Source organism: Tiliqua scincoides, chromosome 3 (assembly GCF_035046505.1).
Source record: "Tiliqua scincoides isolate rTilSci1 chromosome 3, rTilSci1.hap2, whole genome shotgun sequence".
NCBI lineage: Eukaryota > Metazoa > Chordata > Lepidosauria > Squamata > Scincidae > Tiliqua > Tiliqua scincoides.
In genome coordinates this window covers 163,199,566-163,215,182 of record NC_089823.1, presented here as the reverse complement: position 1 = coordinate 163,215,182, position 15,617 = coordinate 163,199,566, and the positions used below count along the sequence as shown (strand labels likewise).

The following is a 15,617-nucleotide window of genomic DNA, read 5'->3' as shown; positions in this document are numbered from 1 at the left end:
TCACCAGAGGTTATGATTAGAACAGCATTATATAAAGGATATTCAGATAACAAGGGACCAAATACAGCATCAATGAGGTCATTGAGCATCTTTGTTCAGAAATTAATGAGTTTTTTAATAAAGTAGAATGTGCTCCCTTATTATGATGACCTAATGAGTCACTTAATATGTGGGAAAGTCTGAGGTCGAGCTCTGCCTGCACCTGCAGCATTAAAATGTTGCTGTGGCTTGGAAATTTCCACGTTTGATGTTAATCAACCACCCAGTGTTTGCATTCAGAAAAGTATGAATGTTTAATTACCATAAAATGCAATCACCATTTCTTGCAGACAATGAATGGCACATAGAGCTTATTGAGGTTATCAAAAAGGGACCAGTGGTCAATTGGGTCAATGATTTGAATTGTTTGACAGACCTACAGAAACAAACAAAGTTCAAAAATCCCAAGTAAATTTGAGAAGTTTGCCACAGAATCTGTTAGAAAGAACTGTCATAACTAATTGAAGTTAACAAAGAAACCTTGGTGATCAAAAGTTCAAGTTCAAGCTGTAGAGTTAATTTGGATTTGCACGTCTTTGTTCTAAGTTTCTCATGAAGCATGATCTGATTACAAGGGTGAACAGTTGCATCAGGGCAATATATGCATATTTGTCTAACAAAGGTGAAATTATTTTTTAAGGTCCAAGTTACTGATACCAACCGAAGGCTTCAAGATGCTGGAAAAGAGGTGAGATAATGGTGCTTCCTATATATTTAATGAGCACTCATAGGAAACTAAATATGTACATAATTTAATTTTGTGATATGTTTGAAAATGCCCAAGGTGATAGCTCAAACAGAGGAAATCATCCAGTGTAGACTTCAGCAGAGGAATATTACAACAGTCGTGGAAAAGCTTCAGTTGTGTCTTCCAGGTAAGTAACAACAATGTAAACAACACTAGTAAAATGTGTACATTTTAACAGGATTAACATCTGTTAATATAAATATTATATTGTGATATATATAAATATCTGATTGTGATATTTTTAAAAGGAAGGATCATTACAATCTTAATTTGGATGTTTCTACTGAGATACAGTGTAGCTATTCCCATTTGTATATTCATTAAGAGACCATGGATGAAAAGGGTAATGATGGTAAAAATAACTTCATCATATAGTTCAGGGGTCTCCAAACCCAGGCCCGGGTGCCAGATGCGGCCCGCGGAGAGCTTCTGTCCGGCCCACGGCCAACCTTTGATCCCCTGAGAGCCTCTGGCCCAGTTGACCAAACACAACCAGAGTTGTGCTTGTGGGGCGGGGAAATGGGGGTCCATTTAAGTGTGTGTGCTTTATTATTGGTTGTGTTGGTGCTTGGAGAAATCCTGGACATCTGAGCCCATTCATTCATTCAAGTTCCATCTCTAATGTATTTATTTAAATTTTATATTTAATTCTTTTTTCCAGCCCTCTACACTGTGCCAGATATTTGATGTGGCCCTTCGGCCGAAAAATTTAGAGACCACTGATATAGTTGAATGTCATTTTTATCTTAATTTACTGATAGCTGAAATTAGCAATATCCTAGAGAAATTAAAATTTTCTACCTTCCTTTGTTTTTCCCCTAAGCATTTCTGGTTAGAAAATAAGAACATAAGAACAGCCCCACTGGATCAGGCCATAGGCCCATCTAGTCCAGCTTCCTGTATCTCCCAGCAGCCCACCAAATGCCCCAGGGAGCACACCAGATAACAAGAGACCTCATCCTGGTGCCCTCCCTTGCATCTGGCATTCTGCCATAGCCCATTTCTAAAATCAGGAGGTTGCACATACACATCATGACTTGTAACCTGTAATGGATTTTTCCTCCAGAAACTTGTTCAGTCCCCTTTTAAAGGCATCCAGGCCAGGCGCCATCACCACATCCTGTGGCAAGGAGTTCCACAGACCAACCACACGCCGAGTAAAGAAATATTTTCTTTTATCTGTTCTAACTCTCCCAACACTCAATTTTAGTTGATGTCCCCTGGTTCTGGTGTTATGTGAGAGTGTAAAGAGCATCTCTCTGTTCACTCTGTCCATCCCCTGCATAATTATTTTAGTTTGCTACTGAAGCATTGTGCGTTGCCCTTTTGAACATGCCAGGTTTTCCCACGTGGTTCACGCTGGTTACAAGAACTGTTCTGGCAGATGTCAATGACCTTTTTTTGTTGTGTGTGTCATGTAACTTGCAAAGATTACAGTAGGTGGTACTGTTGGCTTACTAAATATTATTTCTGCTATCTAACAATATACAGAAAAATTTCAGGTAGCTGTGCTAGCTATTCCCCCCCCCTCCCAATGAACCAAATTTGGATAATACCTTTTTAAGGCACAACTAAAATATCACAAAGTGGTGAGTATGCTTTTGTGTTTTTCAGAATTTTTCTTCAGGCTGAATGTGAAGCAAAACAACAAGAGGAAACAGCTGTTAATCATGATGGAAAATTCCAGAGTGCAGTTGTGATGGTCTTGACATGGAGTGCAAGAGATTTTACACAGACTTACATTGATTAGTCTCTATAACATGCAAGGCCAGTTTCTGTTTGCACTTTAAGCTACTGGGACTTAACTTTTGGGATATTAGATGCTTTCCAACTGCTAGGTAATGCTGTCTGATTTGGTCTGTGTTGATTCTTTGTCCAGTGTACCACTTTAAATTCATCTTTAGTGTTGGTAAAGACTGCCACATTTCTCTTCTGCTGCCTACCTTGCAAGGGAACTCTGTGTTTCAATTAGTGCTGGAGACAGATCCAAGTAGATTCAATGTTTTCAAAAAAATAGAGCACTAGCCATCCTTGTTTCCTTGTGCCAGTGTCCCTGGTGCAGAATGGAATCTGTTTTGCATGTAGTGGAAGGCAATTGAACTTAGTCTGCATAAAACCTTTTGCACTCCATCTCAAGACTCACAAACCGCTGACTTGAGTGTTTTTTTATCATTCCTGTCTTCCAATTTTCCTTTTCTCTTGTTGTTTTGCTGAACATCCTGCCTAATGAAGAATCCTGAAGTGTCTGAACTACTACAAACACATATTTTGATTGATTCCAATAAAGGTCTTTCCTTACTTTTTGCCTTAACAGTGCATAGGAAAACCCTGAAATTTTTTGTGGTGTTCTTTTAAATCTGTCGTCATTTTCTCAGTTAAGCTGTTATGTAGAGGTAGATTCATCTTGCTGTTTTTTTACTTTTTCTGTTGCTCTCTCATTGTAAATTACCTGAAAGAAGAGTATACATATATGCACATAAACTTTGATAAACAGGCATGTGTTAAATGTTTTTGTGCTAGAACTTAGGAATATTGATATTTTCTTTTATACAGTTCTTGAAATGTACAGCAAACTTAAAGAGCAGATGAATGTAAAAAGGTAAGTAAACTTCTTTTTCACCAATGTATAACTTTTCTAATGAATGGGCTCATCTACTTGTCTTCTGTAATTACTGATGGGAATGGTAAAGACTCTTCTGCTCAAGGCATAATGAAACTTTGTCTGGTCTTATTGTGTTCTTTCCACGTCTTTGTTTCAGGCGTGTCATTACAAAAGAACAGATGTTATGAGAAAAATAAAGCATTTTCATGGATTTAATTATTTGACCTGAGAAATTAAACTTGATGTTAAAAAGCATGAAATTCAATGGAAACTTTTCTGTTGTATAGTATTTAGAATTTTTATTTGCTTTAGCATTTGCAAGCAAGCCTCTAATAACTGGTTGTCATACAAATGATGAATTCTACCCAGCTCACTAAGCAATAGTTTAATCCTTCAAAGCACATTTGAAACAAATGCATACTTAGGGGGAGAGAAAGGGAGTTATGATCCCTATATGTTTTTGTGTATTATTATTGCCTGTTAACCTGCTGAGAATGTAATGCAATCACTATAATTTTAACTCTTGTTTAGGTATATGCAGTAAAGTACATGTTTGGGCCTATCAATTATACCTGTGCATGAACAAAATCAAACTAATATGAGTAGATTTGGCAAGAGGCCACTTGGATATGTTATGAAGGCGAACTTCTTCAAATGCTGATTTGGTGCCCCTTAATATTTTACTTTTTGCTTGTAGATAATTTTCCTTTTTTTGCACAGGAAGTCTTTCTCTTTCCTTGTAAAGTATACAAACTGCACTAATGCTGATTTTTTTTTTTTTTGGTCTATGCTATTAATTAAAATAATAGAATAAAAGTGAGGAATTTATTTTTTCTCTGTCAGTATGGCTTTCCTGGCCAATTCCATCTTGTTTCTTTAAATAATAGAGGAAAAAGCAGTCACCCTTCTATGTTGTTGAGTACTCACTGAAATCAAAATAGGTACATTACAGCTCAGTTCTAACCAGTGCCAGTGCAACAGGGCCATGCGGCCCACACTGCATCCTATGCTGGCTAGGAGTAGGCAGAAAGATCTCCTCAAGGTAAGGTGACATTTGTTTCTTTACCCGAGTAAAGCCCCAACCTGTGCAAGGGGCTATTCAGATCTGTGCCAGCAAAATCGCTGGTGCAAATCTGACGAATCAGGAGGGGGAACATGAAGTTCCATGTATTTCAGACCCTGGATTATTCATATTGGCCCAAATCGGATTTTCTTTCATAACCAGGCTTGTGTAGAATCATCTGCTTTCCAGAGACAGAAAGAATCATCTACTTTCTTCCTTGCTGTTCTCTTCCCGGGCACCGCCATCTTGGGCAGTGTGTGATCTTGTGCGAATAGTACATGATCCAAGATGGCAGCACCTGGGAAGACAACCAGGGTCATCCCGCAACTCTTCTAAGAATATACTGCGTCTTCCTTTGGAACCGTGCCTCACAGTTTCGGAACCACTGATATGAGTAGAAGAGCATGTTGTTACACAGAACACTACTGAAAAAGTGCATCAAAAGTAATCTAGAACGTTCCTCTCTTTTTCCCTTGGCCAGAGTAAACTTCAAATTTATAGTAAAACAGGTAAAATGGACATTGCTTCTAGTAAACTGTGTCCTTGTGCTTTCATCAGGTAGTGCTTAAAGAGGATTCCAAGGAAGCTGCTGTCCTAAGCCCAACAGCATGAGTGTTAAAAGAAGAAAGGGTTTGTTCAGGGCCTAGAGTAAAAAAGGTTTCCCCAACTCCAGCATTTGAACATAAGAACAGCCCCACTGGATCAGGCCATAGGCCCATCTAGTCCAGCTTCCTGTATCTCACAGCGGCCCCACCAAATGCCCCAGGGAGCACACCAGATAACAAGAGACCTGCATCCTGGTGCCCTCCCTTGCATCTGACATAGCCCATTTCTAAAATCAGGAGGTTGCACATACACATCATGGCTTGTAACCCGTAATGAATTTTTCCTCCAGAAACTTGTCCAATCCCCTTTTAAAGGCATCCAGGCCAGATGCCATCACCACATCCTGTGGCAAGGAGTTCCACAGACCAACCACACGCCGAGTAAAGAAATATTTTCTTTTGTCTGTTCTAACTCTCCCAACACTCAATTTTAGTGGATGTCCCCTGGTTCTGGTGTTATGTGAGAGTGTAAAGAGCATCTCCCTATCCACTCTGTCCATCCCCTGCATAATTTTGTATGTCTCAATCATGTCCCACCTCAGGCGTCTCTTTTCTAGGCTGAAGAGGCCCAAACGCCGTAGCCTTTCCTCATAAGGAAGGTGCCCCAGCCCCGTAATCATCTTAGTTGCTCTCTTTTGCACCTTTTCCATTTCCACTATGTCTTTTTTGAGATGCGGCGACCACAACTAGACACAATACTCCAGGTGTGGCCTTACCATCGATTTGTACAACGGCATTATAATATTAGCTGTTTTGTTCTCAATACCTTTTCTAATGATCCCCAGTATAGAATTGGCCTTCTTTACTGCCGCACGTTGGGTCGACACTTTCATCGACTTGTCCACCACCACCCCAGGATCCTTCTCTTGATCTGTCACAGACAGCTCAAAATCCATTATCCTATGTGTGAAGTTTTTATTTTTTGCCCCAATGTGCATGACCTTACACTTATTGACATTGAAATGCATCTGCCATTTTGCTGCCCATTTTTCTGCCAGTTTGGAGAGATCCTTCTGGAGCTCCTCACAATCATGTCTGGTCTTCACCACTTGGAAAAGTTTGGTGTTGTCTGCAAACTTTGCCACCTCACTGCTCACTCCTGTCTCCAGGTCATTTATGAAGAGGTTGAAAAGCATCAGTCCCAGGACAGATCCTTGGGGCACACCACTTTTCACCTCCCTCCATTGTGAAAATTGCCCATTGACACCCACTCTCTGTTTCCTGGCCTTCAACCAGGTCTCAATCCAGGAGAGGACCTGCCCTCTAATTCTCTGACTGGAGTTTTTTCAGTAGCCTTTGGTGAGGGACCGTGTCGAACGCCTTCTGAAAGTCCAGATATATAATGTCCACGGGTTCTCCCGCATCCACATGCCTGTTGACCTATTCAAAGAATTCTAAAAGGTTTGTGAGGCAAGACTTACCCTTACAGAAGCCATGCTGATTCTCCCTCAGCAAGGCTTGTTCGTCTATGTGTTTTGAGATCCTATCCTTGATGAGGCATTTCACCATCTTACCCGGTATAGATGTTAGGCTGACTGGCCTATAGTTTCCTGGGTCCCCCACTTTCCCTTTTTAAAGATCGGCATGACATTTGCTATCCTCCAATCCTCTGGCACTGTGGCTGTTTTGAGGGACAAGTTGCATATTTTAGTCAAGAGATCAGCAACTTCATTCTTCAATTCCTTAATAACTCTAGGGTGGATGCCATCAGGGCCTGGTGACTTATTGATCTTTAATTTATCAATGAGGTCTGAAACATCTTCTAACCTCTATCTGACTTAATTCCTTGGTCAGGAGGGTCCGTTCTGGCAGCGGTATCTGCCTGAGGTCTTCTGCCGTGAAGACAGATGCAAAGAACTCATTCAATTTCTCTGCCATCTCTAAGTCTCCTTTTATTTCCCCTTTTCCTCCCACACCATCCAGAGGGCCAACTGCTTCTCTGGTGGGTTTCCTGCTTCTAACATATTTGAAGAAGCTTTTATTATTCCCCTTAATACTGCTGGCCATGTGTTCCTCATAGTCTCTCTTGGATTCCCGTATCACCTTCTTACATTTCTTTTGCACAGTTTGTTTCCTTTTATTCTCCTCATTAGGGCAAGACTTCCATTTACGGAAGAAAATTGAAGCTTTTGTAGATGTCAGTCTGAAGAAAATTTGGCCTGGGGAGAGAAGAAAAGTTGGATTTAGAGGTTCATTCCTACCTTCATCCTCTTTCTCACACCGATTCCCTCAACTTGAAGTGAGGTCATCTCCCTTACCCCAGTTTGTCCTTTGAGCCCCTCCTCTTACTTGCACAGCAATTTTTGGAATCTTTTAGACTATGCTACAGTTTGCTTGGTTTACATTCTAATGAATGGAAGGATTTTGTTTTTTAAAACAACTAATAATTGAGATTTTTTTCTCTTCTCAGATATTATTCTGCTTTAAAAACTATGGAACAACTAGAAAAAATATACTTTCCCAGAGTTATTCAATATCGGTTTTGTCAGATAATGATTGAAAACCTTCCAAAGCTTCGTGAAGAAATTAAAGAAATTTCCATGTCAGATCTTAAGGATTTCCTCGAGAGTATTCGGAAGCATTCAGATAAAATTGGTGAAACAGCAATGAAGCAGGTACGTTTGCTGAGACTAAGCACATTTGTAACTTAGTTTGGTATAACACAGCTAGTCAAAATCAGAATTTAGACTCCGTACTCTTTTAAATGATGAATGAGTAATGTAAGCACCTGCCCTGCACGCATAGTATTCTTTGCGTTATAGTTGTTTCACATGGATTCCTGATTTGTGCAGCCTTTCTTCCACATTTTTTAAGAGATAGGAATACCATGAGACAGCCTTGTGGAGAACCTGTGTTGTGTGATATTGCGCGAATGGGAGTGCACATACACATGTATTAGTTCTCTCCCATGTCAGAGCTTAATATATGAAAAGTAAGTTATGGCAAACTGCAAAGCAATTACTTGACATGCAAAATGTGGTTTTCTATGTCTTTGTTTTTCTTTTACTTTTCCAGTATGGAACTACTAGATCAGACTATAGCAGACTGACTTCCAATATGCGTTAGACAGAATGGCTGTAAAGTTGGGGGGAGGGAGCCATAGTGATTTCAAGCAGATAAGTTTTTTGGGAGGGAGGGTTACTGAAATCTCTTTCTGCCTGTCCTGCACCCCCTTTACAGATCTTCTCTGTTCTCCCAGTTGGGCTCTAAGACCTGCAAGAGCCAAGTTGAAGGGAGAAATGGCTTGGGTGAAGATAGGGATGGGAAAGAGAAGCTGTGGGAGAAGGAAGGTTTGAGCATTAATCCAATCCAATCCAAAACTTTTATTGGCATAATAGATAATACACAAAACCAAAAATATCTAGCAAATAACATAACAAAGCAAAACAGAACAGAACATAGCAAAAACTTGATGAAAATATTAACACCACTAAGATTTTTAAATAGATTCCAGCTGCTTACAACATCTCTACATGATAAGTTCAATATAATAAACTACACTCTTGGTCAACTCCTTATTAGTTCCTCTAGCATGCTTTGAATTTCCCAGGTGAGATGGAAAGGAGGGGGAAAAAAAGAGTTCAAATAATGCTGGCGAATATCGTGGTACCAGATACAACAAAACAGCATGTGCTGCAATGGTTCAACAGCCCCCAGCAAATGCACACACTCTCAACTCTGGGGCTAAACTACTAAATCTGCCAGTCAAGATATCAGAAGGTTTGACATTGCATCTAGCCCTGGCAAACACCCATCTATCGGAAGGGTAAAAATACAAGTAACCTGACCTCTTACCATAGAATAGAGGTGGCTAAAAGTATAAATGAGGGCATGTCTTGAGAACCGTTTCATAAAGAGCTTGCCTCTTCAGGTCCAGGAGCCTGGTTCTAAGTGTACCCAGCACTTGAGTCATGGGCAGTGAGCCCAGCAACTCTGGAGACAGTCCCATCATCCTTTTTTTTCTTATTGAACAGGGCTGAACCCAAGGGCAATACCAATTCTAAGAGTAGCACCTGGATTAGGCTATCCTGAGTCAAATAAAAACAAATTCGCACCCAGAATTTTAAAAATCTAATCCAAGCCAGGGCCTCCAATCTATGCTGACCCACTTCAAGTCATAAAGATGCATAGGGGAATTACTTCTCAGTTGCCCAATGGGAACTTCTAACATGGGAATCCCCTTCCACAAATGTCATTGTCCCTAGAAGAACCAGAGAATAGTGTCTTCAACTTCTTTAAGTTCCCTTAGTTTAAACTTCTTACAGTTTTAACTACCTGGTTTTGTATCTGTAGCCAGATGTAGCAGTATGACATGTATGCATATTAACTACATATGAGTGGCAAATGCCTTTTAGACAAGTAGAGGTTCTGTTCGCTGTCTGTCCAGGTTTGGTTGTCAGCTATGCACATTAAAGACCAGAGACCAAACTTGTGTTACTTGTATATATTCTGGAGCCTATTGTATAAGCAGCACTAGCTGTCACTGGGATTTTAGTGTCCCTTATATGACCCCCACCCCATATTGCATATTACTGCCCACCCCAGACCCTGTTGTCTACACCTGCCTATGCGTAGGAAATACCAGCAGAAAGCAAGCAACATTGGTACTTGGAGAGTTTGAGAGGCAGAAAGAAATGTACCATCCTCTGGGACATGTAGTCTCAAAAACTACAAGTTCTAGAAGTGTCCATGCTGTGCTTCATTATATAGCAGGGCCTAAATCAGGAGCTCAGTTCTGCTTGTTCCATTCTAATGCAGCTTCTGATTTGGGCTCCGAAAAATCTAATAAAATATTACAAGATATGGTTCCCTATAAAACAGTGAAATTGGCTAGCATAAATGTCTTCAAGCATGGTCTCAGTTCAGTTTATTGGCGTCCCAGTTCCCTTCTTCCATGGTGTCCTCTTCCTGGGCACCACCATCTTGAGTGGTAAGAACATAAGAACAGCCCCACTGGATCAGGCCATAGGCCCATCTAGTCCAGCTTCCTGTATCTCACAGCGGCCCACCAAATGCCCCAGGGAGCACACCAGATAACAAGAGACCTCATCCTGGTGCCCTCCCTTGCATCTGGCATTCTGACATAACCCATTTCTAAAATCAGGAGGTTGCGCATACACATCATGGCTTGTACCCCATAATGGATTTTTCCTCCAGAAACTTGTCCAATCCCCTTTTAAAGGCGTCTAGGCTAGACGCCAGCACCACATCCTGTGGCAAGGAGTTCCACAGACCGACCACACGCTGAGTAAAGAAATATTTTCTTTTGTCTGTCCTAACCCACCCAACACTCAATTTTAGTGGATGTCCCCTGGTTCTGGTGTTATGTGAGAGTGTAAAGAGCATCTCCCTATCCACTCTGTCCATCCCCTGCATAATTTTGTATGTCTCAATCATGTCCCACCTCAGGCGTCTCTTTTCTAGGCTGAAGAGGCCCAAACGCCGTAGCCTTTCCTCATAAGGAAGGTGCCCCAGCCCCGTAATCATCTTAGTCACTCTCTTTTGCACCTTTTCCATTTCTACTATGTCTTTTTTGAGATGCGGTGACAATCTCATGAGTATAGTGCATGATTCAAGATGGCAGCACTTGGGAAGAGTACTGGGGATGACACCCCGCGACTCCCCTATGAGTACCCCAGGGGCAATGGGCTTGGAGGCAGGTCAGCCGCTCCCTGATTTTAGGGTTCAGGGAAAGTGTTCCATTCTTGCCCAGTACTTAGACTCACTTGTGTGTTATAGTTGTTTCGGCGATCTAGATTGATCTTCTGCAATAACGTCTAGTTCTTCTCAGGTTATTTATTTTTATACACTCAGAATACTAAAAACTTTAATCTTCTGTGATGTTGCTGGATACAACTAGAAAGATGTGCCTGTCTTTTTCTGTCTTGGCCATGTTTTATGTTTTGTTTGCTTGAGACTATATGTAGATGAAACTTGAATGATTTTTTTCTATTCAATATATCTCTTGCTAAGGCACAGCAGCAGAAAACCTTTAATACTGCCCAGCAGAAGCAGAATAATCTAAACTATGGCAAGAATATGTACATAAGTAATGATGGAATTCCCGACCCAAAGGTTGAAATTGTTTCAAAGCAAACTCTTGAAGAAGAGGAAGAACATGAGGATGAGGTATTTCAGTCTCAAATGTTTATGCTTTATTTTTAATTCTTTAGTTGTCCATCTTGCACAACCTTAAAGGCACAGTCGTGGATAGGAGACTGTGAGATAGGATCCCAGGCTATGTTGTAGAGCTGAAACCCTCAGTTTAGATGGCGTGCAACACAATCCTAACTTGTGCGGGAAAAGGCGGGCCTGCGCTGTAGCTGGTGTGAGGTTCAGGTGCTTAGTGGCTCTGCCTGGGGTAAGAAGAATTGCTTCCCCTTACCCTGGGGAGAGCCACTGCAGCCCCAATGGGGCTACTTGGATCTGCGGCACCTCCAGAGATAGCGCAAATCCAAGCAGCCCGGGGCTGGCCCAGGCTGCCTGGGAATGGGGTTAGGATCTGGCATAACCACTGGATCCTGGCCCTGCTTGCTGCCTGCCTGCCCACAGTCCCACCTGTAGTTTGCCCTCCCCATGCCCTGGAACGCCTCCCCCCTGGTTCCTTCTTGCCCTCCCCAGACCCCTGTGTCGGCCCAGCTCAGTTGACACAACTCACCCTTTCCATGGGGCCCACGTTGGCACGGGGAGGCTGGCACAAGTTCGTGTTCCAACCTAACCTCACTTATGTTGGAGCGAAAGTGCTTTATGGCATTTTCATGATGATGATGGGGCTCTGCCCTTAGGATTACACCATTATTTTCTTTGCACAGCTCATGCCCATGTCATGTTACCACTTTTAAAACTCCCCTCAGTGGTAAAAGCTGTGTGGGATGGAGTTCTGGGTGGAAGCCGCTGTTCAGAGGAAATTGTTCCAACTTTTCCTTGGTCTCACAGAACTGTGTCTTAGTTCTTTGGCCATGATTTTTATCCCCTGATAAAACAGCAGAAAAAGACTTGAAAAACATCGTTCAGGTATTTGTTGGTTTGATTTGTAGTTGTGTTATGAATTGTTCCTTTTGGCTATTTTTACTCATGAAAAGAATAGTCAAAGCATGATCCTGGTTGCACACACTTTTGAAGATCAGCTCACTTTTTTAGGAATTCATGGAAACCTGGAAGTGAATTCTTGTGTTTTCAGAGACAATGCTTTCAGTTGCCGTTATTATCCCCTTTTCTTATTAAAAGCAGCCTGAATATTCATTTGTCTGGCCCTATTTCATTCTAAAGTGTATTGTTGGTGGTGGTTGCTGTATTTACCACCTTCTAACACTTTCCTGAACTTCTTTATAAAGCATAACTAATAGATTCTTGTCAGATTGTAAGTTCACCTGTACAGTTACCTTTGTAACATAACTGATCATATAGAGGTCTACCTGAGGCCTATAGTAATGGCCTTCTATCCAGTTTACTCATCTGAGTTTTAATACTAATGGGTTTATTTGGAAATGTTACAGTGCCTTTTCTTCCCTTTTCCTATAGGTTTTGACAGCTCATGATCTGGTAGATTTTTCTCCTGTTTATAGATGCTTGCATATTTATTCAGTTCTGGTACGTACATAATAATATTTTTGTCCTATTTTGCATTTCTCTCTCATTTGAAAGGCCCCCCACGCCCCCTCCAGAGGCAAGGGGAGCTGAGTTTCCCTCACCTCCATAAGCTCTTCTGAGCCCAGCAGAAGCCGTGCACGTCTGCCCACGGCCTCTGTGGGGCTCAGAATGACTATTACAAGTGGAAAAAAGTCACTTCCAGTTTTTCAGTAAAACCAGAAATGATGTTTTTATGGTTTTAAAAGGCATTTTGAAGGCCGGGGAAGCTAATGGTTTAACTGAAGCTTATTGAAGGGTTTGGTCAACAATCCACAAAAGAATAATTGTACCAAAGTTATTCAGTTGTTTGTTACTTAGTTCATAAAGAAGAGCAAAATCCAATTGAAGTTAAAAGTTCAATTGTAATTTCAGTGGGAGAGTAAAGATTGTTCTTAAACTTTTCCTATTTAACAATAGGAATTTAAAGTTTGAAACTTTTTGCAGGATAATGCCCAGATCTGTGTAAGTAAATTCATAAATGTGACAATTACGATGCTGGTATTGTCACCGTAAACTGAAAATTCCAAGTTTCAGAAGACAGAATTGTATGATGGGTCTCTTGGAATCCAGTTAAGAGATCAGATCACTGTTGGTATGTGCTCAGCAGAAACTCTTCACTGAATGGAAATGAGGAGTAGCAATCAATTCTGTAGCACATACTAATGCAGCAGTTCCCAGCCTGGAGGTTACAACTCCCCTGTTTCATGTTTTCAAAATCCCTCTTCCTTAAGAGAGGGCAGAGAGCTGTAGTGATGCCTGTCACTAAAAGGCACTATAATTTTCAGGGCACACCATCAAGTTTTTGAGAATTGACAAGGCATATTGTGCTGCTGGCAGGGGACTTACATCCCCTAAAGGCCCTACTAATAAATGACTCTCCCTCAAACTCCCGTGGCACACCTGTGTACCATTCATGACACGCCAAGGTGGTGTGGCACACCAGTTGAAAATCACTGCTATAGAGCTTGGATAGTTGATCAACTTTAATTCTATGTTTTAAAATCAATATTAATTATGCATTTTGAGAGAATCATCCATGCATATTGGATTTTCTTTTTCTTTTTTGCATTTTCTTACTATTGTACCCAATATACTTATTTAAATCTAGATCTACATAAAAAGGTAAGCTTAACTCTAGAGACTGAACTTGACCAGTTTAGGTTTTTTTAGATTCCACTTGCATGCAAATTAGGCTACATTTGGTATATAGATGAGTCAATTGTGGTTTTAAGTGGACAGATGGTTCTCTCTGAATGATTCATGATGAAAAATATAATCAAAACTTTCTTAGATAATTGTCATGTCTATTGAAGTGGCACAGTGCCTTTTCACTATTCTAAAAAAAGGCAATTGAAAAGAATGTACTCTGAAAAAAGAGTAATTAAATACTGCTTAGATTTTTCTTTTTTCTTTTAATTGCATCAGTTGCTGTAACTTGTATGGGAACTTTGACATTTCTTTGGCTTTCAGTATGAAGTCATAGTTCTAAAGAAAGATTATTGAAGGTGTTCTGAATCCACTATATATGTTGGAGTATAACACTTTATAGTCATTTAGAAAATATTGTTATATCCTAACCTTTTGTGTTGCTGGCTGGAGTGTTGCAATTACACAAGAGGTCCTTGCAGTAGTGCAGCACTTCTTCTGTTTTCAGAAGCGGCTTTTGATAATAGAGCAGTACCCTGCGGAGAGAGATTACCCTTAGAGTACATAATTCTACAATTAAAATAGAAGCATTTGCTTTTAATCTTCAAATCAGGAATGATGGCGAAGAGGGCATTTGTATTTTTGTCAAACCAAGTTTGTGTTACCTGCACCTGCCTTGCAAAGGCCAGCATTAAAAAAAAAAATTATGTTGTGTACTTTCAAAAAATAATCTGTATTGTGTCCCAATCACTTATTTACATCATAATAGGCATTAAATGGTTCTGTTTGGATAACTGTAACACAAAACACTTGCATGTTTAATTAAGTGCTAGTTATGCTAGTGAAATGCCTAACATTGACTGGTAGGATGCGTGTAGACTATGGCATTGTGGATTCTAGAGTCTAGAACAGGGGTCTCCAATGCATCCCGCGGCCAGCTTCTTGTCCCCTGAAAACCTCTGGCCCACTTGGCCAAACATGACTGGAACTATGCTCTGGTTGCATCTGGAAGGTGTTCAAGGGCCAGAGAGGTTGAATGAATGATCCCATTCATTCATTTATTCACTCATCTAGGTTCCATCTCTAATTTATTTTATTTAAAAAATTTTATATTTAAATTTTTTTTCCGGCCCTCAACACTGTGCCAGATATTTGATGCAGCCCTCTGGCCAAAACATTTGGAGACCCCTGGTCTAGAACACAAGTAGCTAACCCACAGCACACCATGTGTCACTTTTTATATATAGAAACTTGTCACTCCCAACTTATTTTGGACAGACATGCTTGGGTAGTTTTCCTGGCCCCATGTGATCTGCTGAGCCTCTGCTTGTATATCTTCACCCTGCCCCAGGCCTTGTAGCTCCCTTTCTAGGCTTTGTGCATCTTCGCCATGCACTCATAACCATGGAGCCCTGTGTTGGCCGGCATGGCCATGATAGGTAGTTTTGCATTTGCCTCTTAGGAAGTGTCCGTGTGCTGCAGGTTGACCGCCCCTGGTCTAGAATCTAGACTACCCTGAGGCTACTGGCACTTGTACAGTTCATCACCAGTGGGAATCCCTGTTCTTCCCAGGTTGATTTGGGTTGCTTTTTGCATTTCATCTTAGTATTCAACATAACTGATTGCAAACCAAGGCTGCCTTATCTGTTTAGTACTATCCTTAACTAGCATACTCCTTAACTTGTTGAGATAAATTTGAAAATTTTAATGGGACTAAAGAAGAAAGCAAGTAACAGAAGATTTGGTTGATCCCCCCCCATCTCTCACCATTTTAGCCCACTTGCC

The 15,617-nt window shown here is 40.9% G+C and overlaps 1 protein-coding gene across 3 annotated transcripts in view; it reads left to right on the top strand.

The window, feature by feature from the left end:
• Positions 1-15,617, top strand: part of EXOC6 (exocyst complex component 6) — a 111,446-nt gene that overhangs the window by 24,531 nt on the left and 71,298 nt on the right. For all 3 annotated transcript variants that reach the window (XM_066618937.1, XM_066618936.1, XM_066618935.1), the window contains exons 3-8: positions 680-727; positions 824-914; positions 3,341-3,386; positions 7,468-7,672; positions 11,031-11,186; positions 12,579-12,647. In XM_066618937.1, the coding sequence (XP_066475034.1) occupies positions 680-727; positions 824-914; positions 3,341-3,386; positions 7,468-7,672; positions 11,031-11,186; positions 12,579-12,647 (615 nt within the window). The remainder of the gene's footprint in view (positions 1-679; positions 728-823; positions 915-3,340; positions 3,387-7,467; positions 7,673-11,030; positions 11,187-12,578; positions 12,648-15,617) is intronic.